This window comes from Vipera berus, assembly GCF_964194415.1.
Source record: "Vipera berus genome assembly, chromosome: 2".
NCBI lineage: Eukaryota > Metazoa > Chordata > Lepidosauria > Squamata > Viperidae > Vipera > Vipera berus.
In genome coordinates this window covers 77,951,975-77,973,037 of record NC_138203.1, presented here as the reverse complement: position 1 = coordinate 77,973,037, position 21,063 = coordinate 77,951,975, and the positions used below count along the sequence as shown (strand labels likewise).

Genomic DNA, 21,063 nt, shown 5'->3' with positions numbered 1-21,063 from the left:
GGACCCCAGGCCATCCCTGGACCCCCAATCACTGTCTGGTAAGTCATCTCCTGTTTCCCAAGCGTACAGCCTGCTGGAGGTTCAGTGCTCTGAAACGCCCACCTCGTCGGTGGACACCTTCCCAGCTGCTCGGCGTTGTCGGGGCCGCTCACTGGAGCCTCCAGCTATTTGTCCACAGCTGACTTGGCATTCCTGCTCCCCAGCTGGTTGGCGGGGCTCCCGGGCATTCGGCAGCGTCGGCTCTGATGTCCCGGCCTCCCAGCTGATTGTCGGAGCAACATGCGGCTTGCAGGCAGAGCAGAGCGGTGGTGCTGCAAGCGGCTCCGACGTCCCAGCCTCCCAGCTGATTGTCGGAGCAGTCAGCAGCCGGTGAGCGGAGCGGCGGTGCTGCGAGCGGCTGGCGGCTATGGCTGTGGACTTTCCCCCCCACCTGTTGATTGTCAAGCCCGGGGCTTGACAGGCGGCTCCCTCTACCCAGGGGTCCACCTGGAAGACAAGGCAAACGTAAACACATGTCGAGAAACTGGGCCGTTGCCTCCCCCCTGGCTTACCCAGGTACCGTCAATGGTACCGCTGTACTAACCGGGGAGCATGTACATCAGGCTCCCCCACCCAGGACACCTCTGTAATGGGATACCCCACCCATCGCACCAGGTATTGTAGCTGTCTCCTTCGGGCTTGACACAAGGTTTGTTGAAGAAGGGACACGCTTTGCATATTAATCAAACACAAAAATACTCTTGCTCAATCAGGCCAAGACCTTTCTTTAATGCAGTATTTTGTTTTTCACAGTGGCCAACTCCAGAGCAGGTGATTAAGATAGGGCCTTCCCTTGCCATTGTTTCCTTTCAGGTGACATTAGCACTCATGCTGCCCTTGGAGGTAACACTTGAGTCTTCAAGACTAGAGACATGGTCTCTGTAAATGCATCTAATCTCATTTTAATGCTGCTCAAGTTTGTGGCCATGACAACTTGTTGTAATGAATTCCACATGTTAATTATATGGTGGTTTTTGAGTGAGTTAACACTTCGTGCAAAGCCAAAACCAAACCTCTTGCGCCTTAGTGATTTGTGTAAACTAGGACCAAACGTGACACGTTGAAGTTAGTGGTGATTATTGCCAGCCACAAATCCAGATGATGTGGCAAACTTTAATTAAAAGGAGAAGTAAAATCTTCCAAATTTCTTCTCTTGGCCACACATCACAAAGACAGGAAACAGTTAGGAAGGAAGAGTTGTTGCAGATTGTGTGTATTGTAGTAAACAGTGATTTATAAATATCTATAAATATATTCAATATCTTTTAATGGAATTATTCCAAAAACTTTAGGCAACAAATTAAAAGAGCAAAAGTGCTGAACTTTTTTTTTTTTAATTGGAGCTTGAAGCATTCTTTGTGGACATATGAGCATTCCTGAGAACAGGAATTTGACCTGAGCAATGATTACCAAGCAGGCTTTATAACAGGAGATTTATTTATAGGAAACACAATATATGGATAGACAATCTAGCACCTAACTAACTGAATCCTCCAGAGAGGAATCAAAGGAACTTTTGGTCTGTGTGTGTCCTCCAGGGAAGCAAAAGCAGAAAGGTGTGAGCTCAGATTAGCAAATTAAAAAAAAAAGGGGGGGGGGGAATGATAGACAAAGAGGGCACACATTAAATAATTAACTTTTCATACTCTACTGATTCCTAGAGGACAATAGGTCATAAACTACCAAAGAGTCAGCGTCACTGGATTTAGTCCTCCAACATTTTAAAACAGAATGGCTTAGCTAACAGTTTAAATTTTGACCTAATATCAGCTATGAGGATGTTAAAATTAGCACTGAAATTGTGAAAGAAAACACATTAGGGAGAAAGAAAAAAAAGCTAATCTTAATTTCCTGTTCTTCACATAATAGTGTCGCTGCAACACCCACCTAGAATGTGCTGAAGTGAATGGAATGCAGTTTATTAGAAATCTGAATTGTTGCATGTCTTTGTATAATTGAATGCTTTACAAAGCCTTCAATGTCTGTCATATATGGTAAGAAAGTGTAAGTGTGATCTTTCTTCCTGCCCTATGTTTTTTCCTTTCCCTCTTTGTGCAACTAAAGCTCAGAATTTAAAAAATAAATGCCACCAACTTCGATTTTTTTAGCCTAAACTGTTTACATAATATAAATGCAATTGAGCTAGATTTTTTTTAAAATAGATAAATTACAAACTAAGTACTGAAGTGTCATCTGATTGCAATAAAAGTTTAAATATATTGCCCAAATGTATGTTTTTATCATATATAGTGGCATCAGAGACTACTTTTATTTGTTCCCTGCCAAATAGTGCCAATATTGCAGATGTTAATATACAGTAAAAGCAGTGCTTTTTTTGTAAAAGAAAAAGGTGCCGGAACTTACACATGTCATACAACCCTCCTTACCTACCCTACAAGGTTCCATCCCAAAAAGGTGCCGGAACTCCGTTCTGAGCGTTCTATGAGAAAAAAAGCCCTGAGTAAAAGGAAAGGCGATTGTAGCAAATTAGCATAAGGCAATTTACAGAATGAAGCAACGCATCTTTTATATGGAGCATACACAATCACTTTGCTACCTACCTCTTGATGGAGTTATGGTAGCTGAATTACTGAACAGAGAAACAGTTCATATGAAATGAAAAAAAATGACTTATAAGTGTAAAGCATTTTATTTTTCGGCAAAGATCCTTAAATTATTATTGTGTTATTAAAATCGTATTCCTAAAGCAGAGTAGGCCCAGTGATAAGGACTGTCATACAAATGTTCTAATAGTGTCAATAAAGGAGAATATTTGTAGCTCAGGGACGAAATATTTATTTTTATTTTTATTCCATTTATATCCCGCCCTTCTCCGAAGACTCAGGGCGGCTTACAAGCTTAGCAGTAGCCTTCATTCTATGTATATGCCTGCTTATTAGGGCTTTCACACACACCCCAAGCGGCATTATTACAAAGTCAGCTTAATTGCCCCCAACAATCTGGGTCCTCATTTTACCTACCTCGGAAGGATGGAAGGCTGAGTCAACCTTGAGCCTGGTGGGATGCGAACCTGCACTAATTGCAGGCAGCTGGTGTTACTTAAGGAGGCATTAGCCCACTGCTCCACCAAGGCTCGAAATAAGGGCTCCTTGATGGTCTGTGAGCTTGGTTGCCTTCTTGCAGAAGTTTCATTACTCAAACTAGGTGACATCATCAGTGCTCAGCAGCAGCAGCAGCAACAGCACTGATGACGTTACCTAGTATGAGTAACGAAACGTCTGCAAGAAGACAACTGACTTTGTTTGCTGGAAGCCAGCTGGAAGTTACAAGGAGCTTCTCAGTGACTCAGTGATTCACAATCTTTCCTTAATGACAGCAGTGTGAAGTGTCAAGATTGCCGTTTTTATGCAATGTACTCACATGACATCTTGCTTTACAACTGCATAGCTTAGTGCAGGGGTAGGCAACCTCGGCTGTTTTATGACTCATGGACTTCAACTCCCAGAATTCCTGAGTCAGCATAGCTGACTCAGGAATTCTGGGAGTTGAAGTCCATGAGTCATAAAAGAGCTGAGGTTGCCTACCCCTGGCTTAGTGGCTGAAGTTCCGGTCCTTATTACCAATGTTAACCTATGGTTCTTTGTCTTCATACAGCTGTAAAAGCTCGTGACTACGTTAGGATTGGAAACTGTGAACTACCCTTGAAGGGCGAATTCTTAGCTTAGGTGCCCTTGCGAGGCAGTTGAAGTAACATTCATCGAACACAATGGCTCTAGTTGTAGTTTATGTTGACCCACTAAAATCAGTAGGACGTAATAGTCATTGATTTTATTGCAGCTGGATCCTCCCAGAATATGTTAGAGAGAATGTAGCAAATCAGTAAGCATATTTTATATAAGAATATTTTTCTCCGTGATATTAAGATGTTACACTATACCAGGGGTAGGCAACCTCGGCTCTTTTATGACTCATGGACTTCAGCTCCCAGAATTCCTGAGTCAGCTATGCTGACTCAGGAATTCTGGGAATTGAAGTCCATGAGTCATAAAAGAGCCGAGGTTGCCTACCCCTGCACTATACCCTATATTAAATTATTGCAAATTTATACTGTATTTGTGATGTAGATTTTTGCTGTTGTTCATTCATTCCATTGCTTCTGGCTCTTCCTGACCCAGCACGTAGCATTTCCCCAAGACAGTATTTGTCAGTAACATTTTCTATGAGATCCAATTTGATGAAAGGTGATGATGATGATGCTGTTGATATATTTAAGTTTAGTTAAAGACACCAGACTGTGAACTGGAAGACTTGAGTTCTAGTCGTCCCATAGGCGCAGAGTCAGCTGTATGACTTTGGGCCAATCACTTTCTCTCAGCCCGAAAAAAAAGCAATGGTAAACCACATGAGAAAAACATTGCCAAGAAAAGCACAGAGACTTTTCCAGGCAATTGTCAGAAGTCGAGATTGAACTTAAAGTTACAAATCAAAACACCTTCCATACTTGAGCTTTTGTAAGTTCAACCTTCTGCCAACATTGGTAATGGTTCTGTTGACCTTTTTTTTTTTTTGACTTGCTTGGATTTTTCAAAGCATCACATTCTTCTTTGTGTTGGGTGCTCAAACATCTGAAGTTACATTTAATTATTAATGCTTGCAATGAATTGGTGGGGTTTTACTTTGTTTAGTTTTAAATGATTTGTTCTTGTGATCCTGAAGATCCTCCTTGTAAGATGTCAAGTATTTCTCCATCACAACTAAGAATTTTTTTTTTATTCAGGATTTCTGATGATTTGGCTTTTCACAGGTAGATTATTTTTTAAGAGAACCCATAAATCAATAAAAGCCACTTTCTGTTTCAATTATTGTAGGCCATCTTCCCTAGCTGCAAAATTGAGTAGGAGCTATCAAGCCACTTCGTCTGATATTATCTTTCATGCTTAATCAATCCTTTTTTGTACATGCAAGTCATTTTCTTTAATTAGGTTTAAAAATGATGATTATTAGAGTGGAGTGCCACTATCAATTAGTATAGATGAATTAGTAGTCAGTAATACATCAAAAGTCTGCTATAGTGTGTACTAAAGCCTTTTAAAAACCTAATTAAATCTTAACAATTTTGAATGGAATGAATATGAATTAAGATTCTGTTCTTTTCTTTTGTAATTAATATCGAGTTACAACAGGAAGCCTTCCCCTTGCCTTTTCAATTTTTGACAGCAGTGTTTCTTGCTAAATCAGTTTCTTTCTTTACATTCTGTCTTCCCAAGAAAGGAGAGAATACTCCCTTAGACAAACTTTGAGGACAATAAAATATAAAAGCATAAAGCCTGACTTGCTTCTGACTAAATATTAGTCCATCTGATGAGAAGTGTAGCCAGAAGATCTCCCCAGACTGTATGCTCTATCAGCACAGATATTTTATTGGTTTTGATCTTTTTTCTGATATGATAAGTCTCCAAAACATTGGTATCGCTTAGTTAAACATTCTAAATCTTATTCAGTTCAGCACATAATTTGTCTTGCTGAAAGCAGTGGGACAAATGCAGTCAAAAGATGGAGCTACCAAAAGTGTGTTTTTAGAAAGGAAAAAGAATGGATTAGATGACAGGTAGGCCTCAAGTTATAGCCATTCGTTTAGTGATCCTTTGAAGTTACATTGGCAAGTGAAAAAAGTGATGTGACTGTTTTTCACACAGGTGTTGCAGCAACTCCATGGTCACATGATCAAAATTCAGACCCTTGGCAACTGGCATGTATTTATGATGGTTACAGTGTTCCCAGGGTCACATGACCACCTTTTGCGACTTTCTGACAAGCAAAGTCAACACGGAAGCCAGATTCATTTAACAACCATGTTACTAATTTAACTACTGCTGTGATTCACTTAATAACTGGCCAAAAAAAATTATCCTAAAATGGGGAAGACCTCACTTAACTGTCTTGCTTAGGAACATAAATTTTGGGCTTGGTTGTGGTCCTAAGTTGAGGGCTACCTATATATGTTATTGTTATTTCGTGCTGTTGTGAGGATGTAGGTGATCTTGTAGCTCTATGTAACCGAACTATCCCTGACATTGAAGGAAATATGTAATTCCTTATTGATCTTCCTATAAAATAATTAAATCTAATGGATTGTTTACTCTTAATGTGACCTATGTTTACAGTATTATTGGTTTTAATGATTCAGTGCCATGACATATTTTCCAGTAGCTATTGTTTTTGTTGGTTTTGTTCTTTTGTACTGTAACTGTATTTTTTGTGCTCTTAATTTTTTAAAAAATGTTATAAACAACTTTCAGGTAAACCTTGCTCCTTCCATCTCCTCATCTGGTGAGCACCTACAACTTTCCCATCATGGTAGTGTTGTGGGCTCCTCACTACACAATGACTCCTACTTGATGGCTCAAGAGAACAGTAGCCCTTCTGGTGGGCTAGGAATTGTTCTCCAGTCGATCACGCCTCAGATTAATGGGAAGCCTGCAAGCGATGAATTTGAATTACTGATCAGAAATATGGCACAGGTAAATTTTATTTAAATTAAATCTCAGTTAAATGATTGGGAACATCCAATTGATTTTTCAAAGTCCTTCATTTCTTCTCTTGGGTTAACAATAATTTTCTCTGTTATTAAATATGAAACTCAAATTCTCTTCATATGCGATTAAAATTAGGGCTGGTGTTTCCTTCTGTCACCCTATAGGGGAGATGGGTGGCATAACATTTAAAAAATAAATAAAATAAAATAAAATCTGCAGAGGCAGCAGGGTTGAGTGAGTTGACATTACCTTCTCCTGTCACCCTCTATTCATAGAAGATATCCATTTATAGTCAAGAATTTCCAATACCCATAGTAGGATTTCCAAACAATTAATGATCCTGGTTTTCTTAACCATAGCGCTTTGTCAAAGACACGTTGTAATGCCTATACTGGATATACGTTGCTTGATTGTTTTCTTTCTTCATTAATATACAAATATGAAAATTAAGTGAACTTTTTGGAATCAAGAGTGTTTTTGAGTTTGTTTCAAAGTGGCTTTTCCCCATTGTTTTTGCTACTAGGGTCGACCGGTCGAGACAATACAACTTGTAAAATCTCCAAGTGGTGGTCTTGGTTTTAGCGTAGTTGGCCTGAAGAGTGAATACAGAGGTGAACTTGGTATATTTGTGCAGGAGATTCAAGATGGAAGCGTGGCACAAAGGTGAGAGTTGCCTGTAAGCTATACAATGAAAGAGATGTATAAATGCCAGCTTTCAACTGGATTGTAAACATAAACAAATGTTTAAATTTTGAAATGTATGCTTTAAATTATTATTTTTATGAAATGTACGAATTGATAAATGTGTTTGGTTTGAGCTCAGAGGACAACGTCTCCCTAGAACATTCCACAAAACATTTTGAGTTGCATACATTTTAACTACAAATCTTGATCCAGTTTAATTGTCATTAAAAAAACAACACCTCAATACAGTTTTGAGGGTTTCAGCCATAGGAAATAATTCTTTTCTTTTTTTAATCCAAGATTCACAAAAGGTTGCCAGCAGTGAGCCAACTCTGGGGAAGAATTGGGGCGGGGAGAGACTTGAGTATTTATTTACTTTATTTATTTGAAGCATTTTTTTTACCCCTATCCTTAATTGTCTTCCTTAAATTTAAGTATATCTTTATTGAAAGAGATTTGATGAGAGGTTACTAGTATGGTATGGTCTCTCTCTCTTTAAATGCATACTATGCAGTGCTGAGCATCAAATACTCAGCATGCCAACCAACTAAGGTATTCTTTTTGGTTTTTTGATGCATTCATAATCAAAAATTCCATTAAAGCCAACATTGAAGCAACCAACCAATCAAACCAAAGCACTTTAGCACAATTGAAAATCTTCAGGGAAAAAGCTTGCGAAGGTTAGGGATGCATGTCCATAGCAATAATAGCATTTAGACTTATATACCGCTTCACAGTGCTCTAACAGCCCTCTCTAAGCGATTTACAGAGTCAGCATATTGCCCCCAGCAATCTGAATCCTAATTTTACCCACCTCAGAAGGAGGGCAGGCTGAGTCAACCTTGAGCGGTCAGGATCAAATTCCTGGCAGTGAGCAGTTAGTTAGCCTGCAATACTACATTCTAACCACTGCATCACCACAGCTCTTCTACATTCGTAACGGCTTTTCTACATTCTTTATGTGCTCTTCCATCTTGGTGAATTTAGAATTTTCAGAGTGCTTTTGAATACTCATTGCATTTAAACATCATGAATCTCAAAATCAGCAGAACCCAGGAGCATGCACAACGGGCACATAACCTCTGTCTTCCCCCTGCTCAGCAGGCCAGGTTTGGACATGCATATTGGGATTAAGGGAGGTGATGTGCTTTTTTGTTTCCCTTCCCTCATTGTGTTGGTAAGCAGTTGGCTGTTGACATTCTCTAGGGTAGCCAACTCTCTTTTGGGAGATAAGTGTAAGTTAATCCAGTCTGGATGCTATGCCTGTTTTGTGTAATATTCTGCTGGAAAAAAAAATGCACTGATTTGCAAACATTTGACTTTCATTGCAGTATACAAACTCCATAAACAACAGATAACATAAATAAAAATTTGGGTTGAAAAGAAGGCTTATTTCAATTAGTTTATGCTCAATATGTTTTATACAGATAAAATTTGACTTTAAGTGTTGCCAATCAGCCTTTCTCTGATCTAGTTCAGTTTTACTTAGAAGTCTGTTTATAAAAATCTACATCGGGCTAAACATTTAATCACGCAAAAGTGCATTTATTTTCACTGACAACTTTCTGTAATAACGTTTTTATACACTCATTTTTCTGATACAGTATATAGATTTTTTTTCTTGCTAAGAACAAAAATATTGAGAAATGTTATCTGAATACCATAATATTCTGGGAGAGTCTAAATTAAGTCGGTATGTTAAACAAATCTATATCACTAGTGTATAGATTGACTTTTACTAATTGTAATGTATTAGTACAGATGAGATCCATAGCTGCTTTTTCTCAGACTACTTTGATGTAAGTTTGAGAAAGCGTTACTACCTGTGGTTATATGAGGGGAAAAACAAACTCTCCTTAGTTAAAGTGTGAGTCCATTTTGTAAAATGGCCTTTCTAATCAGGATCTTTTTCTGGTTGTTGTTTTTTAATAGTTTCTCCTCCCCCATTTATGAATACGTTTGGTAAGTGGACTGTGGGTTGATGAATATTTAATACTTTTCAGAGTGAATACAGTAGAACACTTGGTGTTTTTACCCAGCAGGTTCACAGTCAGGAAGAAAGTTCCCACGCGATAGCAAACAAAAGCTGGAAGCAACCGACATATGATATGCTTAGTTTCGGATTGTGGTGCAAGAAGGAGAAGGTAGCTCTTGGGGTAGAGCTAGGAGACAGGGTCTGTGGATTACCTTCAAAGGAAGATCTTCAAGAAGGGACCAGAAAAGATGCCTGTAGCAAAGCTGCAAGGAAACTTTTTTCTAAAAACAAAAATGTGCATTGGAAGAAATAGAAAAGTGGATTTTTTTTAAAAAAAAGCCTACAGTACTTTGGGGAAGCTGTCAAATACGATAGCAATACCAGTGGCGATGCTTATTACCATTTTTGCTTTTTATTTGACTACAACAGGGATGGCAGATTGCAGGAAGCAGATCAAATTCTTGCTATTAATGGGCAAGCCCTTGATCAGACCATAACACATCAACAGGCTATCGGCATCCTACAGAAAGCCAAAGATAGTGTCCAGCTAGTTGTGGCAAGGGGTTCTTTGCCTCAGCTCATCAGCCCTGTAATTTCTCGATCTCCATCAGCTGCTAGCACCATTTCAGCCAATTCAAATCCCGTGAGTAGACACTGAAAACAAGCTTGTCTTTTTTCTTGTGGCCTAGGTTGGTGCAGGTCTCTGCAACATGTTGCTGAATGTTAGCCATTGTGTAAAGTTGCAGTTCCGTAGAAAGCTTCTTACACTCAACAGTTCTGTTTTCAGTGTATAGAAAAGAGTGCAGGAAATAGTTCAAACAGTTTTAATGTACACTATAACTTACGCTTCAGCTATCAAAAATAAATCCAGTTTGGTAGTGATGCACCTGGGATTGTATCATGTGCATAAGGCACTCTATTCTATGAAATGTCTCTCCATCCATTCTTAGCACATTATAAACCTGTGGACTTAATTGCCACAAAATTTACTAATGGCTTTAAAAGCAAATTGAGTGACAGGACTATTAGTCTTGAGTAACCCACAATGTCACGTGACATCCTGCAACGTATCAGGACAGTTTTGCCATTGCCGGCAATGGGGTGGGTGCGGTTTCCACGTGACGTGTCTGGCCCACTGGCCGGCAGTTTCGCACCCCTGGTCTAGTCAAACCAGACCTTACCTCCGAAACAAATTTTCAGGGGAGCAATGATGGGAAAATGATACGCTTTTATCTCCTACCTGTGAGCGTCTGAGAGGCATCTGGTTGGCCATTCTGTGAGCAAAATGTTGGATTAAGAGAGTCCTTGGCTTAAGCTACAAGGCTGTTTTTAATATACTTACGTCCTAAGTGATAAGCAGTGTCCTATGATGAAAGCCTGATAATAAGGAAGGGCCTTAATGATGCAGATTGAGGAGGGGTGAGGGAAGACAAAATCAGTAATGAGCGCCTCAGTCTGATGCCCATTGAGAGAGTTAAGCCAAACCCTTCCTGTGTATCAGATTTACCATTTTATGCATAGTATGGAATCACCACACTTTGTATGAGTTGAGTAGAAATGAGTTGCGCTCAGTCAATGCACCTGAATGAATGAATACCTGGGGAAAGCAAGCATAAGGTTTTAAATCTTTCATGCCCAAAATAATTTATTCACCAAGGTGTTAAACACTGTAATTTGCCAGTAAGGTAAAGGTAAAGGTTCCCCCGCACATGCGTGCTAGTCGTTTCCGACTAGGGGCCGGTGCTCATCTCCGTTTCAAAGCCGAGGAGCCAGTGCTTGTCCAAGGATGTCTCCGTTGTCATGTGGCCGGCATGACTAGATGCCAGAGGCGCACGGAACACTGTTACCTTCCCACCGTAGTGGTCCCTATTTTTCTACTTGCATTTTTACGTGCTTTCGAATTGCTAGGTTGGCAGAAGCTGGGACGAGTAACAGGCGCTCACTCTGCTACGGCACTCGGGATTCGACTTGCCAAACTGCCGACCTTCTGATCGACAAGCTCAGTGTCCTCACCCACTGAGCCACCGCGTCCCTTCAATTTGCCAGTAAAACCACTCAAAATATAGAACACAGAAAGGTCCTTTTGATGACTCATGAACATTGTTTGGAACAGCTATATAAAAGAGAATACTGTATATGGGGAAGACATAAACCTGATGGAATAGCTTTAGAGGTTGCTTTAAAAACTGAAACTAACGGTAAGATTTGTCTTAAAGGTACATTGGCAGCATGTGGAGACCATTGAGTTGGTGAACGATGGATCCGGTCTGGGGTTTGGAATAGTGGGAGGAAAATCAACTGGAGTGATAGTTAAAACCATCCTTCCAGGCGGAGTAGCTGATCGGGTACACAATATATTCTTCTTTAATAGAGTTACTGCATGATAAGTACTCATTACCATTTAATAAATACCTTTATTTACTTCAAATAGAAAGAATGGAATGCTAATATTCAGCGAGGGAAAACATCTTGAATGTTATCTTTTGCCAACAAATGATCCCCATAGCCATGGCTTGAAACCCCAGCCAAATTTATAATGCTAAGCTTTGCTTCTGAACTGCTATCAGAAATGAGTGTAGTTTTTCTATGGAAACAGGGAGCTGGTTTTGTCTGAGAATGAGGACCGCAGAAAAGCAGGTAGTGGAGTTCCTTTATGGAGAACTTCTTTTATTTTTGAACAGTCTTTATTCTGGGTGAGGCAGATGTGACAGCAGAGCTTAAACTGCACGCATTCACCCTTCACACTTGGAAAACAATCCCCTTTTCTTCCAGCCTTGCCATCCTCACCTTGTTTTCTTCCTCCTCTGTGATTCTGTTTAAAGGAGAGGTATATATAAGAATAATATAGATGTGGATAAGCAGATAGGAGATAAATCCATTTTGTAAATGGGGGTGTTTACCAGCAATTTTAGACAGTCATTTTTGATTTAATAATTAGGTTGCCATGCTGGGGGTGTCCTCCCCTTGCCCCTCCATTTTTTGGCTATGGTTTCTGGCCAGAGTGATTATGCATATACACATGAGTTGCTTCAACAGATTTATTGACAAGGGATGGAATTGATTTAGTTAGTTTCAGGTAAATTTGGTAATCCTAGGCTGTTAAGGTGGGAATGAGGGATTTTGTACAGGGTATTTCTATGTTTTCAGTGTTTTTCTGTCCATTTTTCATTTTTTGGGGGGGAAAACTATGCTAAAATTTTAGGTGTCTTGAGTAGGTATGATAATAAACAAGAATAAAAACAATAAATGATGCATAACTTTTGAACATAAGCAGTGCTAAACATATTGCTTAGAACCCTAAAACATTTTGAAACATTTATTGATTTAAAATATATTGACTTTTTATCAGGGGTCACATAAGCAGCATATGATAAAAGATTAAAGTAACACTGCCTATTAAAGCAGTATGAAAAGCAAAAAAAAAATAATGCTCCCAAACTAAAATAGGCTATAGGTAAAACTCTTGCATTTTTCTAACACACCCACGTGTATAATTTTTTTAAACAATTGAATGTTTGCTCGTCTAGCATGGTAGATTGTGCAGTGGAGACCATATTTTGAAAATTGGTGATACAGACTTGACCGGAATCAGCGGTGAGCAGGTGGCACAAGTCCTGAGGCAGTGTGGAAACCGAGTCAAGTTGGTGATAGCCAGAGGTCTAATTGAGGAGGCCACTCCATCAGCAGCAGCTCCTTTGGGTACACCAGTGCAAACGTGTATGACGGAGAACAAGGTAATAACAACGTGTAACTTAGGTTAAAGAAATAGGACTGACAGTAGACAGAGGTTCATAACACTTATTCATAGTCAGACTTCCTGCCTGACTGCCTGCAAATCATTGCTAACCTGGCTAATTTCAATGTGCCACTTGAATAGTGCTCTAATAGAAGCTTAACTGTGTCATAGCATTTCCCCTTTGCTTTGCTGCAGCCCTTTTGAGTTCATCTGGATTATTCTTCTTCCACTTTCCTCCTCCTCCTCCCTAGCATCCACTGCTGAGCACCTCTCTGTGCCAGCCGGTGCCCAGCTGTAGCTCTTCACCTAAGTCAGTTGCCATAACTTCAGCTGCTGCTAGTTAGGTTGCAGCTACCCTTTTGTTTTGTATAGTGTTCTTCATTTGGGCTGGTGTTTTATTTTCTTTGCTGTGTTCTGCTTGGCTGAAAAGGAATCTTGTTGCAAGTAACCTCATTTACCAAAAACCTCCTGTGCTTTTTATTATTTATTTAATCACATTTGTATAGCCCCTCCCCCCATCTCACCCACTGACTTTCCTTCCAACATTTTGAAAATATGAATGTGTGGCTAATAAATGTACAAAATAAAAGCCTAAAGTAGGGAGTTGCTGTGTGAAAACACAGATCAGGAGGTGCAAGTGCCAACATATTTCTGTATCAACTGAAGCAAGTTTTAGTGTCTTAAGAATGTAAACACAGTTCATCAGGAAGCTTCAGCTAACTGGATTATATTCAACAGAATGAAGTGCTTGAAAGAGTGACAGCGAAGTAAAGGAGATAAGGTAAAAATTATACTTCTGCAGAAATATGTGTTCATGTCTTTCTGTCAGAAGCATAATTTATACTCCTTTTTTTATTTTACAGCTTTTCCACTGCAGAGTTCAGGAAGAATGAATTTGAATAATTAAATCATTCCTTCCAATTAACTATATCCTTTCTGGAAACTAGTTTGAATGTATGCGTTTCTTTCCCGAGTTGCTGTATTAGTAGATAAAAGTGAAATGTAATATTTTACTGTATTTTCATGGGATGCATTCATTTGGCAATTACCCATTTTAAGATAATTTTCCATTTTTTAACATTTTGATCTTTTACTTTGTTTTACAATTTTCTAGAAATGATTTCTGTAAAGCTCAAGCATAAAGTCTCCCCAAACCTCAAAAATCACAAAACCACAGCCCTGGATTTCCAAACTTGATACAGAGTCACACAGAAAAGGACCTTAAGAAAAATCCCCTGAGGACCTCTTACCATAACAAATAATGTTAACTCTATTAAAGGTTCACTAATTATATTGGAGTGTATGAAACCAACATCTGAGTCACATTCTGGCAAGAAGTACTGTGTGTTATGTTTAGAATTAAGTGCTGAAATATTAGGCCTTAGGTGAGAAGTAGAATAATTGTTTTTGTTCCCCATAAGAACTTCTTTCATGGAGAATAGATACATGTCTTTTTCTTTTAAGAAATTGGAAGATACACCAATTGAAAATGTTGAAGATGGGAACACATTTGATGTGGAGCTTACAAAAAATTCTCAAGGGTTAGGAATAACAATTGCTGGCTACATTGGGGATAAAACATCAGGTATGGTTAGAATTAATTCTGCTCGAAAAATTAACTATTTTTTTTCTAACACCAAAGTCCATTTGTTTTGGGTTGAGTCAGTCCAGATGTTTAAAAGTACCACACACAATATGTAAAGTGATCGCTTTGCAAGAAAAATATATATGGATTTCATTTCGAAATATGTTTTATTTTACAATAGATTTATAGTCTGGAATAGTTTGAAATAATTAAAGGCATTCATTGAATGCAACATATTTTCTTTCATTGGATTCAGAACTTGATGTTAGAATTGTTTAAATGTGCTTCATTTGGAAGTCAAACTTCTACTTTAATTAATTAATGGTCTTAGGCTTATTATATTTACAGCATAGTCATGTGCCCTATAATTGAAACAAAGATACAAGCATCAGTTCAAAATCTAGCAGCAATTGGCTTATATATAAACCTGTATGCTAAAATGCAATTTTATCTCTTAGAGTAAATATATTGGGTTAGAATAGAGGTGTAGAACTATGGCCTCTTTATGACTTATGGACTTCAACTTCCAGAATTCCTCAGCAATTCTTTGTGGCTCAGGAATTCTGGGAGTTGAAGTCCACAAGTCATAAAAGGATCATAGTTCCCCATCCTTGGGTTAGAGCAGACATGTCAAACTCACGCCGTCACATGACGTTGCGCGATGTTTTGGAGCTTTTTTCCCATTGCTGTCAATGGGGTGGGCGCGGTTTGACACCCCTGGGTTAGAGCAAGATAACTTCAATAATACTATATTGCAGTATTTCTGCTTAAATATTTAGAAGTCATAAAGACTATTGTAGTCAGATCTTGATATGCTATGTTTAAGTTTATGAATTCAAGTCATAACAGTTTTACACATACATGACTCAGACATACCTTTAATTACTTCAATTTTACTTTTAAATCACAGAGCCTTCTGGTATTTTTGTAAAAAGTATCACAAAAGACAGTGCAGTTGAGCATGATGGTAGAATCCATATTGGAGATCAAATTATTGCTGTAAGTAACTTTGGAGGAGTTCTGTTATCCCTTTTTTCCTTCTATTATTTACTCTTTATTCTTGATGGATTGAAAGCAAACAACTCGTGAGGACCGTCCCAGAGTTCTTTAAAGATCTCTTAAGTGAAATCTCTATTTCAGGAAATTATAGGCTGCTTAGCTTAAAATGTTACGGGTACCATATTAATAATAGGTAAAATATATGGAAAATATTAAAATAAAATTACTAAGGTTATAAAACAGAGGTGGGCTTTTAAAAAAAAAAACCAAGTGCGTTGTTTTATATAATTATTTATTTTGATTCTGAGGGTTAGTAGTAATTAGACAGCCATAAAGAAAAGGCCATTTCTAATCCTATGTTTCGGCTACAAAATCTTTATGGGATCCTGGATGAGAGAAAAATGTGGAGGATTCTCTCAAAGAGGTCTTTGAGAAAATGTAATAGTCATGGGGTTATGTAAGGACCTACCTCATGTAAGCCACCCAAGAAAGCAGAACTTTTGAAGCAGGCATCGTCTCAAAAGGAACTTTTATTAGGGGCTAGTAATAGCAGGCGAGGTCTGAGGAAAAACCCGCAAAAGCAGTGTACTAAAAGCAATATTCAATACTCCTCCCTCCAGGGTCCCAATGTGCATTTGAATTCCAGCCAATCCACAGGTGGCATAGTGTTTGGTAACTGGTTTCTTAGGCGCAGCACTTCAAGGTCTCTCTTGGTTTTGTTTCCTTCTGGCTCCAAGTGCATACATAAGGGTGATGTAATCCTTCTCCTGGGGGAAGGGAATAGTAGTAAGACAGTGCAAAGCACCCCCAAGATATCCCCCCTCCCAACAGAATGGCACACCCCAAAGAAGGTTTATAGACTCGGGAATAAGCATAGGGAAACAATATATTTCTTTGAGGACCTGACAGGTTAGGAGAGATGTTCTTCTTTGACTTGGTTACTGTTGAAAGCAGAGATAGGATCGATGATCTGCTTTCCACAGTTGAGGAAAAGAAATAATGATTTACCTGAATGTTCTATGTTGATAGCCTGGCTTGTAAACTGAATCTTAAATCATCTTATGGATGAACAGCAAAAATAACAGTAGACTAGTTAAACTTTCCTGCCCAATTTTCATCAGCCTACACAGGTATTCCTCTATTAAGAATCACACGTTTAGTTTTTGTAATAAGTAAGTTACAAGTGGTCCTTAAACTTAACAACCATCATATCTTTCCCACATTTACATGATTAAAGTGCAACTCACTTAACTGCCTTGCTAAACACGGAAATCCTGGTCCCCATTGTGGTCGTAAGTTGAGGACTACTGGTATAGAGAACAGATTTTTTTTAAAAAAAATTGAATGCATTATTTTAAGTTTACTGAAATTGAATTTTATAAAGCTCCTTCATACAGTATTCAGACATTCTCTTCAAACTCTATGCTGTCTACTTTTAGATAGGATTCTTATATTCAAGATAACAACAAAAACCCCAAATCAAATTACAGCAGACATTTTGCAAATGTGATTTGCCTCATTTGGAATAAAACAGTTTATCCAGTCTCGACACATCTACGATGACTAGTCAGAAATGGACATATGTTTAATCCATAGGTGGATGGAACCAATCTTCAAGGTTTTACCAACCAGCAAGCAGTGGAGGTTTTGCGACGTACTGGCCAAACAGTCTGTCTGACTTTGATCCGAAGAGGAGGCCTGAAACAGGAAAACCCCACTCAGTCCCATAATGACTTCAGTGATGCTGTTGAAAAGGATTCAGTTTTCCAAACGATGGATATTGGCACAAATACAGGCAATTAAGATGATCTTTGCTTCACATTTCTTGAATTGTATTTTCTATTCTCCGGAGGTTAAATCAAAGTGGCTTAAATTCGTCCTTACAATCCACTTTTTAGACTCCGTTGGGGAATGAAAAAACATACTCAGAAGGATGTACAAAAGAGTCTTGTGGATTTTTCTTTCATGAATAACAAATAATCTTCAAATAATATTGTTTCCATGATTTATGTTTTATGGTAGAACTAAAAAAAATTAAAATACAAAGAACAAAATAAAATAAAAGTGAACAAAGGAATTTATGTCTTAGAGAGTTAATGTTCTGTTCCAGCCTACGACCGGCCCTGTTGGAATGTCAGGGACAACCCCTTTTTTATATTCAATAGGCTGGAATTAAGCCAACCAAATTTATTTGCAAAAACTAAACGAAACAGTTCAAAACAGAGTTAAACAAATACAGACTGAGACTATATCAGAAGCTCTTCAAAGGGTTGCCTTCAGCAACCAGCACCTCCCACACATTCCCCTTTTAAACAGCAGTCTCAAGGCGTGACTTCTCATTGCTTTTCTTTGGTGCCTCATTGCTTTTCTTTGTTCACTTCTGCTAGTCTGCCTCCTGCTTCGAGCGTCCCTGAACAGAGCCAGCTGTGGATCGTCTTCTTCCAATCTTTCAGGCTCACACAGCTGGGTCTGAGGAGGAACAAGACGGGAGGGGTCTGGCTGAGAGCTCTGCGGTGCATCAGAACTTTCCTCTGCAACCAAAGGCTCTCCAAACCCCTCCTCCTCCTCTTCAGAATTGTCCAACTCAGCTGCCGAAACCACAGGCTGACGCTGAATCACAACAGTTAATTCCATGGTGCTCATTATTTCTCTCTATTTTGACCCCTAAAATCTGTGGTTCAGCTTTTCCAATTCAGGCCTCCGTGGAATCATGCACGTATGTGACATCAGTTAGATTTTCCCCATTTCGATTGGCCACGTTTTCCTCCTTTTGGAGGTGAGGGAGGAACCCTTGCAGGGTCGTGCCGAGGAGTTTAGTCAACATCTGTTGGATAAAATCGCTCGGATTCGGACCGGTTTGGACTACAACTGGGCAGAGTCCGACGATCAGGACACGGGCGGTCTTGTCGATGTTATCTGGGAGGAGTTTGATTCTGTGACCCCTGAGGAAGTGGACAGGATTATGGGGAGGTTGAGCTCCACCACATGTTTATTGGACCCGTGCCCTTCTTGGCTGGTCTATGCAGCTCGGGAGAGGACACGAGGCTGGTTCCAGGCAGTTATATCTGCTTCTTTGAGTGAGGGTAATTTCCCCGCTGTCTTGAAGGAGGCGGTGGTGAGACCTCTCCTCAAGAAGCCTGTCCTGGACCCAGCTCTGTTGAATAACTTTCGTCCGGTCTCCAGCCTTCGCTTTCTTGCGAAGGTTGTTGAGAGTGTGGTGGCGCATCAGCTCCCCCTGGTTCTGGATGAAGCGGATTATCTAGACCCGTCCCAATCGGGCTTCAGGCCCGGGTACAGCACGGAGATGGCATTGGTCGCTCTGGTGAATGATCTCTGGAGGGCCCGGGACAGAGGACATTCCTCTGTCTTAGTCCTATTAGACCTCTCGGCGGCTTTCGATACCATCGACCATGGTATCCTGCTGCGGCGTCTCAGGGGATTGGGAGTGGGAGGCACAGTTCTTCAGTGGTTCTCCTCCTATCTCCTGGGATGCTCGCAGTCGGTGTTGGCAGGAGGGCAGAGGTCGACCCCAAGGGCTCTCGTTTGTGGAGTTCCTCAGGGGTCGGTCCTCTCGCCTCTCCTGTTTAACATCTACATGAAACCGCTGGGTGAGATCATTCGTGGTTTTGGAGTTGGGTATCATCAGTACGTCGATGATACCCAGCTTTTCATTTCGACCCCAAACCACCCCAGTGATGCCCTCGATGTGATGTCCCGTTGCCTGGAGGCAGTTCAGGTCTGGATGGGGAGGAACAGACTTCAGCTCAACCCTGACAAGACTGAGTGGCTGTGCATTCCGGCATCCCGGGACATTCAAAATGTTCCACCTCTTTCTATGGGGGGGTGAGTTTTTACCCCCCGTGGATAGGGCTCGCAACTTGGGAGTCCTCCTAGATTCACGGCTTACCCTGGAAGACCATATAGTAGCCGTGACTAGGGGGGCTTTCGCCCAGGTTCGCCTGGTGCACCAGTTGCGGCCCTATCTGGACCGGGATGCCCTGTGTACGGTCACTCATGCGCTCGTGACCTCTCGCCAATGCTCTTTACATGGGGCTCCCCTTGAAGACCACTCGGAGGCTCCAACTGGTACAGAATGCGGCCGCGAGAGTTGTCTTGGGAGTTTCCCGGTACTCCCATGTTACACCTTTGCTCCGCGAGCTGCATTGGTTACCAGTTGTCTTCCGGGTGAGATTCAAGGTTTTGGTTATGGTCTTTAAGTCCTTACATGGCATGGGTCCGGAGTACCTCGGGGATCACCTGCTGCCGGCGTCAACTTCCCTCCGCCCTGTGCGTTCCCACAGAGAGGGCCTCCTCAGGGTGCCTCCGGTCAAAGAATGCCGGCTGGTGGCCCCCAGGGGGAGGGCCTTCTCTGTGGGCGCTCCGGCTTTATGGAACCAACTGCCAGTTGAGCTCCGGACGGCACCGGACCTTCGCTCCTTCCGGCGCGGTCTGAAGACCCATTTATTTGAACAAGCTGGCCTGGCCTGATGGGGGAATGTTAGGGTTTTTAATGGGTTTTATACTGTTACTGTTTTATCTGGGCAATTATTTAATTCTCTTTTAATTTTTGTATTTTCTATTTATATATGCCCTGTTCACCGCCCTGAGTCCTTCGGGAGAAGGGCGGTATATAAATTTTTATAAATGAAATGAAATAATATAGAAGATTGTGGCCTTTTTGCTGTTGCCAATTTTTATTTTATTTTTTAGCGTTTTAATTGTTTGCTTACACACGTCCACGCTAACCTAGTTTTTATTTATTTATATTTACTCATTTACTAATATCCTACCTTTATTATTGATACAAATAACCCAAGGCAGAAAACATATCCAACATATCTTCCTCCTCCTATTTTCCTCACAATAACAACCATTTTGTGAGGTAGGTTGGCCCAAAGTCACCCCACTGGCTTTCATGGCTAAGGTAGGACTTGAACTCTCACAGAGAACTTTGCTTTCTAGCAGGGAGCCTTAACTGCTAGACCAAATTTAATTTAATCTGGTGAGAAACTAGGAGTCTTTAACAGTGGTGAAACAGGAAAAGGGGTTTAACTGTATTATTACAGAAAATGGCATGTTTGAGGCTTCTCAGAACATTCTTTTTTTCCCCCCATAGAAAGCTGCAAAAGAGAGCAGGATTCTCCATTAATGTCATGCAGCCCCAGTGAGGTTCATTTTGAAGAAGATACTAATATACAACAAACAGGTTATAAATAATATTCTTTTCTCCTTCATAAATATGCTCGGCCTTCCTAGTTTTTGCTTTTCCTTGCTTGGCAGAGTTGCTTCTGGCTTTCGAAAATGTATATTTGAAATTCTTCATCTGGGAAGAATAATGTAATGATGCACCTCTGTTTAGTTGCATTTCTGTACGTTGTCCACAGAGTTTTAGCTAAGTAAACGCAAATAATTATTTTTATAGCCTTTCCTTTGAATTTTTTAACCTCTAAGTATCTTTTCCATATGTTATCAAAACCTGTGGATAAGATATTTAGAAAATAAAAGATTCAAAGAAAAGGCTATAAAATATTTAATTGTCTTTTGCTTA

At 40.0% G+C, this 21,063-nt stretch overlaps 1 protein-coding gene across 1 annotated transcript in view; it reads left to right on the top strand.

Annotated features, from left to right (window-relative positions):
• MPDZ (multiple PDZ domain crumbs cell polarity complex component) overlaps nt 1–21,063 on the top strand; it is a gene marked incomplete at its 5' end in the record, with an annotated part of 159,564 nt that overhangs the window by 63,771 nt on the left and 74,730 nt on the right. Inside the window, 9 exons of the mRNA XM_081318883.1 lie at nt 6,300–6,521; nt 7,060–7,199; nt 9,625–9,838; nt 11,412–11,540; nt 12,723–12,929; nt 14,396–14,516; nt 15,427–15,515; nt 17,112–17,310; nt 20,632–20,721. Coding sequence (XP_081175009.1) covers nt 6,300–6,521; nt 7,060–7,199; nt 9,625–9,838; nt 11,412–11,540; nt 12,723–12,929; nt 14,396–14,516; nt 15,427–15,515; nt 17,112–17,310; nt 20,632–20,721 — 1,411 coding nt within the window. The remainder of the gene's footprint in view (nt 1–6,299; nt 6,522–7,059; nt 7,200–9,624; nt 9,839–11,411; nt 11,541–12,722; nt 12,930–14,395; nt 14,517–15,426; nt 15,516–17,111; nt 17,311–20,631; nt 20,722–21,063) is intronic.